General features: G+C 44.1%; 1 protein-coding gene across 1 annotated transcript in view; it reads right to left on the bottom strand.

Annotated features, from left to right (window-relative positions):
* Window positions 1-362, bottom strand: part of LOC108785667 (ETS translocation variant 3) — a 22689-nt gene extending 22327 nt beyond the window's left edge. Inside the window, exon 1 of the mRNA XM_018554789.1 lies at window positions 292-362. Within this exon, the coding sequence (XP_018410291.1) occupies window positions 292-355 (64 nt within the window). The 5' untranslated portion in view covers window positions 356-362. The remainder of the gene's footprint in view (window positions 1-291) is intronic.
* Between the last annotated feature and the right edge of the window lie 9168 nt (window positions 363-9530).

A 9530-nucleotide genomic window follows, 5' to 3' on the forward strand; every position in this document is an offset into this window, starting at 1 on the left:
TTTGCAACATGATACTATACAAATGCTAAGAATCTATTCATAAACTTTAACTAACTCAAGTTATTATTTTTCTCTCTCAATGTTGTTCTTAAACTAAAGTAGAAAATAGCTACAATATCCTTATGATGGAACTACAAATCCAAGCAGTCTCTGCCTAAAGCCAATGTAAGTCTTGGGCTCATGGTCATAATACTGTGATCTTTAAGGGGAAGCATTACACACACTATGCACACACTAGACACTCTACACAACATCACAAGCTATGAAGAAACACAGAGAGGCTAAAGTTACCTGGAGTCCAAAGAGCTGGCATGGATGGAGTCAAGAGGATGTCAGACACGCAGCTACAGTCCATACTTGCTTCTGTAGGAGGGGGGAAGGAAGGAGGAGAGGGGGCAGGAGAGGCAAAGATCGAGCAGTTGAGAGAGGAATATATACAAGACAGTCAGGTAGATGAAGAACGATTATCAGGCAAATAAGAAGTTGAAGGAGGAAGGTGAGATGAAGTGGGAGGGGGAAGTGTAAAGTGTAGACAATGTAGAAGAATGAAGTTGGGTGGAAAGGGTACATCAGGAAAAATCCAGGAAATGGAGGTGATACGATGACAGGGAAAGGGAATGAGGAGGAGGATTTTAAATTGAGGAAGATTAAGTGATGAACAGATGAAGATAAAAAAAGTGAGCAAACAGGTGTGCAGGAGGAGGTGACACAGGAATGAGATAGAGATATGAGGATGTGATACAGTAACAAGGTAAAAAGGTAAGGATGTGACACCAGCGGGAGATCCAGAAAAGACAAGAAGTAGCACAGGTGAGGATGAAAAGGTGATGCAGGCAGAAGGTTCAGAGAAGACAAGGAGGTGACACCAACAGCAGGTCCAGACAGAATTGGGAGGACGAGTAAGTGGCATAGGCAGGTGAGGAAGACCAGGTAGCACAGAAGTGTGATTCCATGATGAACAGAAATAAATATGTAGAAGCAGGGAAGAAGAAATATATCCAGGTGAAGAACAAGAGGTGAAAACACATTGGAATGTTCAGAGAGGGTGAGCAGTACACAGGGGAGGAAAACACGGTGGAACAGATAGAAGATTCACAATTCAAGAAGACAAAGTCACAAGTCACAATCAGGGTGATTAGGAGCAGTGAAGAAAGGATGATGAAAGGAAATGGGCAGGGAAATAAGATAAGGAAAACAAGTGGAAAAGAAGCAGAAAAAAGGTATTAGGAAAGACGGATCAAGCTTTCCCTGAACCCCACACATACCACAAACTGAGACCTATACACATTGCAGCATCATATACACACCTTATATAAACACTGCATGCAACGTAACTAAAATACAATTCAACTTCCCTTTTTATTCTCTACATTATAAAGCCACGGCAAACTTTACACGTGTGATATTAAATCTACAACACATACAGATACCAGAGGCAGATACATGCATATTTGGTGATAGATGGATAGATAGATAGATAAATAGATAGATAGATAGATAGATAGATAGATAGATAGATAGATAGATAGATAGATAGATAGATAGATAGATAGATAGATAGATAGATAGATAAAAGGAATAGTATATAAAGAGAAAAAGAGAGAAAGAAAAAGGAGAAAGAGAAAAAGGGAGAAAGAAAAAGGAGAAAGGAAGAAAGAGTGATGGCTATGAGATAGATAGATGATAGATAGGACAGACAGATAAGATAGATAGATAGATAAGATAGATAGAGATATGATCGCCTCCCCCACAACTCATAAAACACATCCTGTTACTTCTTGTGCAAATAACAACTTGATAATATAGCGGGAAACAAACTATCTTGCTCTTTCAGAGCCAGTAGCAAGAAGCAGACCCCCTTCCTTCTTTCCTTCTCCTCTCACCCCCCCTCCTGTGCTTGATCTTTTTCACCGAGTCTTCTGTGCTCCCCCCCCCCCCCCTTCCCCAGCAGCCCCCCGGCTGTCTAAGTCAAGCCAAAGCCAGATAATGATCAAGCAGAACAGCAGATGGGGTGCAGCAGAAAAGTGGGGCCCTAGGCATAGTTTGTGTTGTTTTCGCGCCTCTTGTGTGACATGCAGGTTGGGGGGTGTAGCGGGGAGGGTGAGGGGATTTGTGCAAGGCCCTGGTTCTCCTTCCTAGAGGAATCTATAGGAAGCAACACTACCTTTCTTTGAAATCTCATCTACCAGTGTTAATTCTCCTGCTACATCCACCTTTCTTCTCAGCTCTGGATGCTTATATTATTTATTTATTTACTTCTGTCATTTTCTGGCTGCCGTTCCTCCATTGCTTTCAAACTTCTTCCTTCCTGGGTGAGTGTGCGCAGCCGCTTCTCTGGCACATTCCAGAACGCAGTGCCACACGTAAAAGTTAAAAAGGGAATTTCTGGTTCACCTGCAGATTTATCCGGTACCTTCTTCATGATTACAGGGTAATGATGCAAATTCAATTTACTGCAGCTCCTCCAAGTGTTTCCTTTTTTTTTGCCTTGTTTATTCTTGATGGAACACCTCAATCACAGTTGCTTGAGCTTAAGGCTTAGCAGCGGAAACCCCTCACAGGTCTTGATGTTATCTCTCCACTTGTATGTTTGACTCTGTTTTTGATTCCTAAGGACTGACTAGGCAGAGGAAAGGCTACTGATGACAATACAAATGGATCCCTGGTGTGTGATTCATATCCTATTTATTTATTACAGGTATTTACATAGTGCCAACAATGTACGCAGCGCTTTACATAGTTGCACATTCATATCAGTCCCTGCCCTCAAGGAGCTTACAATCTAAGGTCCCTATCTCACATGCATACAGGGCCGATTTAGACAGGAGCCAATTAATCTTCCAGCATGTCTTTGGAGTGTGGGAGGAGACCGGAGTACCTGGAGGAAACCCACGCAAGCACTGGGAGAACATGCAAACTCATTGCAGATAGTGACCTGACCAGGATCTGAACCGCTGCAAGGCAGAAGTGAATGCTCAATCTCCTTTCCATAAACTTCAGAAAACTAGTGAAAGCATTGTAAAGTTACTTTGCATATACCAACATAATTAACTTAAATTAATCTCAACCCAAAATAATCCAATAGCAAGTTGGCACCAGTTACAGCCTATGATCATGTGACCACATTTGCTTTCAACCATAAGGAATATCTGGCTCGCGTTGCTCAGGAGATGGTGTTCCTTTAACATCTGGCTGCCAGCAATAAAGAGAACTTTGTCAGCAGGGTGACCTGGGCGCCCTACAGCTACGCCGAAAAGCAGAAGCTGCTGCGGCAGGCTAGGTTTTAAATTCTGAATGGAGTTGCTCTTTAATTCAGCCAGCCTTTCCAGGCGCCACACAGTCCCAACGTGCCGGCCCAGTCGGTTTGTCTTCATTAAGGGGCCTGTTTGTTTCTCTCTTTCGTGTCCCCCTCCCGGCTCCAATTTTCGAGCGGAGGAGCCAGAAAGCGGGCGAGCTGCTGGGACGGACGCAGCAGATAAATAAGAAAAGGCAGGAAGAAAATAGATAACCCACTAGAGAGACGGAGAGGGAGCGCGTGCCGGAAAAGAGAGGCCAGAGATAGTGGGAGCGAGGGAGAGAGAGAAGCGATACGCCAGATAGCGGACACCCAGCGAGAAAGCACAAACCCTCTTCAATTTGTGAGAAAGGAACTCGAGCTAAACTTCCCCCAGGTGTAATTTTACTGTAAATTGCAGCAGACGTGAGTTGCGGTAACACGCTGGGGTTTTTTTAAATGTTTTTTTTCACGTTGTCATGACAATGTAGTAGTTCCAGAAAACAGTAAACATTGTCATACTTGCGCAATAATAATAATAATAATGTACGCGTGTTAGAGATGCAACATGCCTCGGGAGTCATTTCAGCACTCTAGCATTGGACAGCTCCTTTCGGAACACAGGCTTTGATCCAGGAGCTGTCCAGGTGCTGAAAGTCTTACAATGCCTCTTTGGACTTGTAGTTCCACAACAGACAGAGGACTGCGATTTGGTTATCCCTGATGTAGAATATTGTAGCTCTGTGTTCAGCAAGGGCATCAACTGCATAGTGCACAGGTAGGCATCCTCGGCACGCATGTTAGAGATGTGACACACCTCGGGGTCATTTCAGCACTTCAGCATTGGACAGCTCCTTTCAGAACAGAGGCTTTGATCCAGGAGCTGCCCATGTGCTGAAAGTCTTCCTGCGATGCCAGGGCTAGGCAACCTCGGCACTCCAGCTGCGGGGAAATTACAAATCCCGTCATGCCTCTGGGAGTCATGCCTGTGGCTGTCAGAATCTTGCCATGCCTCATCGGACTTGTAGTTCCACAAAAGCTAGAAGACTGCAATTTCACTACCCCGGCTTTAAAGCATTGTAGCCCTGTGTTCAGCAAGGGCATCAACAGCATAGACGAGAGGTAGGCATCCTCGGCACCCATGTTAGAGATGCAACACACTTTGGGAGTCATTTCAGCACTCGACAGCTCCTTTCAGAACAGAGGCTTTGATCCAGGAGCTGTCCAGGTACAGAAAGTCTTCCACCATACCAGGGCTAGGCAGCCTCAGCACTCCAGCTGTGGGCAAACTACAAATGCCGACATGTCTTTGCCTCTGGGAGTCATGCCTGTGGAGTCAGAGTCTTGCAATGTCTCATGGGACTTGTAGAGCCACAACAGTTAGAGTGCTGAGGTTGCCTACCCCTGTTCTATAATCATTCTCAGGAATCGTATAAAACCCTATTTACACCATAGACAAAACTGAACCTTTGAACAGAACATACAGTACAAGCTGGCAGTAGGGGGTATAGAAGGCTCTGCAAGGTACGAATCCATTGCATTACCTTGTTAAATTCTTACTGTGTAGTACAACATGTCCCAGTTTTATCATTATTCCAGAGCTTATCCAGCTACCTCTGAAATGCTCATCACACCCTTAGAGCCCATTCACACCAGATGCGTCACTGCTGCGCTTGCCCAGGACAGTCCCGACACATAGGCAAGGTGGCATGCAGCACTTTTCTCAGGGCAAATCATGGGGCTGTGGTGAAGATGTGACATTTCAATAAAGTTTGAAAGTTAATGGGCTTAGGGTGTTGGCACAGTTCCAGCGCATACCAGTGGCCATGTGTTTAGCATGGCTGGCTGGTGTGAACAGCCCTGAAAAGAAATGCCTAAACCAGTAGTAGGCAAGGTTGGCTCTCCAGCTGGGGTAAAACCACGAATCCGATCATGCCATTGCCTCAGACTGTCAGTTTTGCAATGCCTACCCCTGGTCTAATCCCTAACTGAATTGTGTTAAGTTTGTTAAAGCAATGTGTATCACAAACCGTTGCCCTTTTTTATTTTTGAAAATAAAATATACCCTTTGTTTCATCATTCACAGGGCTGCTGATCTCCTGCAGCTTTATGCAGCTTCTTCCTGTCCACATGCCAGCGCCCCCCGCCTCCCAGTGATTCATGCTTGGCATTTCTAAAAGCAGGTTTGCTAAAGGTGACAACAGTGGACCATGTATAGGTAATGTGCGTTTGAATGGCCACTCCACTGGACATTCCATGTGACATGGTGACAACACAGGGAGACAGGGACAGAGAGTGGTCAGCCTAAAACAGGAACAAGGACCTTCATGGCAGGATCACTAGGGTATTATTTTAAAAAGATTTTGAAACATTAACTCCTTTGCGACAGCGTAACACATGTGGGAGCATGGTGGGTGGGGCCTTAAAGCCCACATGCATGCATTGCTGAGCATTCAGTCGATGCCCCTGAACTGTGACTGAGCTGTCACCAACAGTTCATGGTTGACTACCGATGAGTGGTAGCCGGAAGGAAGTGCTCTTGATGACATCATCACCATGCAGAGAGGTGCCCTACTGGCCTCTGGCGTCACGGCCCACTTAAAGGGCCAGGTCTAATTGGATGCAACAGGTTAAATTACATTAAGGTGTTAAAGCCTTCAGAAGATCTTACTGATTGGGGCTCCATCTACTTCACAGCGTCTTCCTTCACCCAGTATAAATGACAGGTACTTTTTTGAAACAATGTACATCTTTTGTTTCAAAAGATGGAACGTTGAAGATTAGATAAACACACAAAGCAAATAATTCCCCAGTTAAGCCTCTTTTAATAATCTCGAATCAGTAATACATCCAGCTGGATGAGACCCTCTACTGGAAGCTGCGTTTGTAGATATAGCAGCTTCACTTCCAGTGTAAATAAGGAGAGAAAGCGCCAAAGTGCTGAGCCCGTATTTCGCTCCTCGCTAAAACATTAATGGGGATGAAGTATTAAAGAGGAAAGGGACGCGCTCCAAAGTTTGATCTGCCCGAGCTGTTTTCTGTTCATTTCTTTAACTCGCAGAATGCGATTCCCCCTTCCCACCGCCCCTTAGGGCAGGATTATAGGGCCGCAGAGGGTGCAGCTACGACAAACTTCTTCAGGTCAGAGGGCCAGTGTGTAACTGCTGGGCCTCCGTATTAACCAGCTGCGTGCTCACATCATATTGTATACAGAGAAAACAAGTTGTATCTATTTATATTTATTTATATTATATTTATTTCCTATCAATAAAATGATAAACATTGACATTGACCATTTTGGGTCCGGAGCAATTTGTTGATATGTCACAGTATACAATAAATCTACTTTATACTTTTTTTATACTTTTTTTTTTTAATGCTCATGTCCCCCTTTTGTTTTTACACTGATTATCTTTAATAGAAGAGCGATACTCGATTGCAGAGATAGGCAACCTCGGCCCTCCAGCTGCAGTGAAACAACAAATCCCATTATGCCTCTGCCTGTGAGAGTAATACCTGTGGCTGTCGGAGTCTTGCAATGCATCATTGGATTTGTAGATCTACAACAGCTGGAGTGAACTATTCTATTAACGTAATTCTTACACGTTCTTTACTACTTTGTAATTTCCTGACCTGGAACAAAGCATTTTAAATGGGCTTGTTCCAGGACAGTGCAATCAAAAACAAAAAGAAAGCCCTGGAACTTTCACAGATACGTCAGCAACGCCAATTCCAATAGGTCTGCTGGGACAAGTTCCTTTTTAAGGGCTACATGGGACCCCGAGAATATTAGTTATTTATGAGACAGTGTGGCACTATGTCCCAGTTTGGCACAAGGTCCCAGTGGCTTGCTTTCATGCCTTCACCTAGTGGTATGGAAATAGTGGTTTTAGTGGTCAGCCATGTTTGAGCCCATATGCCTGGTGCCTCTGCAAGCCTTTGACCATTTACATGGAATCTAAGACCAAAAAAGAATGTTGGACATGAATATAGTAACATGTTTCCTCCAATGTATGTCATTGTTCAGAGTAATGTTACACTGCAATGTTCAGCTCATTCCGGATGTGGCCATTTTAAATAATAATTTGAAGTGGCCAAGTATAGGACAGCATCAGGAGCTCTGAGTTGGAGATTTAAGCATAAGTTGCAAAAGTTTTGTTTCAGTCTGCTCTACCACACTGTGATCATACTTCACACATTAATTAAATACTTTAAATGCATACCTTTTTGCTTTAACTTTTGGAGTATCTATTGAGTGAACAACATACTGTCACCTCATATTGGCCATGGCTGGTAGGTGGAGCTGGGAACCTTGGTACTGATACCTCACCACTGAGGTTTCTGGGATATAAGAGGGCAGCTTATGATTCAGCAAGACAGAAACCATACTAAATCATAGGCTGCCCTCATACATTCCAGAAACCTCAGTGGTGAGCTATCAGTACCAGGATTCCCAGCGCCACCTACCATCCATGGCCAATATAAAGTGGCAGTATCTTGCTCACCCAATGGATACCCCAAAATGTGGTCAACCAGCTTGGATGTGGTGCAGACATCTTGGTTCTGTCTTGTTGGCACCAACCTTTGGGGTTTTGCATGTTGATGTACAAATGTAGTTGCTTATATATTATGAATTAGGTCTGTTTTGGAACAAAAGGCATTGGCATATTGGCTACTGTAAAGCTATAGCTTGGATGAAAGGGCTAGGGTTTGGTTGACTGTAAGGTGTAGATTTAGATTGGGAGATTTGGTTATAGGTTGAGTGGTAGAGGTAGGCTGAGAGTTAAGAATTAGATGTAAGGTCAAGGACTGAGTAGTAAGCTGGGAGCTGGGGTTAGCTCAAGGTAATGGTTAAGTTATGGTAATTAGGAGTAAGGTTCAAGCCTCAGAGATGGATCTATGTTGATGTTTAGGTTGCCCAGTTTATGGCAAGTTACTTATTCTGCAGGATTTTTGATGCAAGAAAAAGTTAGACGGAGGGTTTAGAATTAGAAGTAGGGTCAAGGACTGAGTAGTAATAATATTTATCACCAATAGAAAAAAACTTAATATGGCGAAGTGCCAACACCTCCATGCCAAACACAACCAAACCCAATCTTTCTTGCAGCCAAAAATCACTGTACTGTCATGCAAAGATTACACCTTCAGTACAGCTTTGTGGAAGGGGTGTAGATACAAAGATGTGTGTTGTAGAGACCCCCCCCCCTCCTCCCAGTCTCTTTCTCTTCTATAGTAATGTTTTGTTTGATTTAGGAGCCTTGTGGAAGGGGGTGCAGATACAAACTACCATGGAGCAATCTCACCAAAAGGAATCTCTTAAAGGCATAAGTATTGGCGACTGGTCAAAACTAGAACATTATATATGTTGAGCTGGTGGTCCAATGGCAAGTCCACCAATCGGCAAGGCTGCCGACGAACCCAAGGTCACCGTCTACAACGACATCAATCGGCCATCTTCAATGTTGCCCCAGCATGCTTCGTTATGACTTCGCCTCTCCCCCCCTCCTCATTCGCCATCGCACTTCTACCGTGTGTGTTGTAGATGACCCCCCCTCCTCCCCGGTCTCTTTCTCTTCTAAAGTAATGTTTCGTTTGATTTAGGAGGTAATGCATTTTTTAGAAATCAAAGCTGATTCTTGAGAGCCCCTCTCGGGCCCCAGGACGCTCTACCCAGATGAGAGACAGCAATCATTTCCTTGTTAGTTTTGATTTTAGTTACAAGAGCTTTCAACTTGCTTAAATCTCCTGGAGAAATGTTATAACAAGCAGCTATGGGAATACCCTCCACACCCCTCCAATCCCAGCACCTCACCCTCCCTCCTCCTCTTCTTCTCTCCCTCCTCTCCTTTGCATTTATTTAAACAGAGTACACACTATGAACAAACACTGAAAACCAACAAAAACTAGGAGTCCAGAGGAGGCAATGCCCCCCCCCCCTCCACCCCCCATTCCATCAGTGTATTGTCTCCAGTGCGCCCCCCACCTCCTGCGCTCTGCAAGTGCACATACAGCCCATCTACATATAGACATATACATGCAATCTGAAAGGATATGTGGCAAGTAAAATCGATACTTTAAATTATTCATTGTCATTAATTATCGATTTATATATCCACCGGCAACTGTTTGGAAGAGTTGAAAGGAGGGAAGTGTTTTTTTTTTCTTCTACTCATAACCTCATTGTTTTATAACCTCCGGCCAAGCTACAAATCCCTCATACCCTCTCTATTCACCCCCCTCCCCCTCCCCCCAAATC

This window comes from Nanorana parkeri, unplaced genomic scaffold (genome assembly GCF_000935625.1).
Source record: "Nanorana parkeri isolate BGI_ZX_2015 unplaced genomic scaffold, ASM93562v1 scaffold173, whole genome shotgun sequence".
Classification (NCBI taxonomy): domain Eukaryota; kingdom Metazoa; phylum Chordata; class Amphibia; order Anura; family Dicroglossidae; genus Nanorana; species Nanorana parkeri.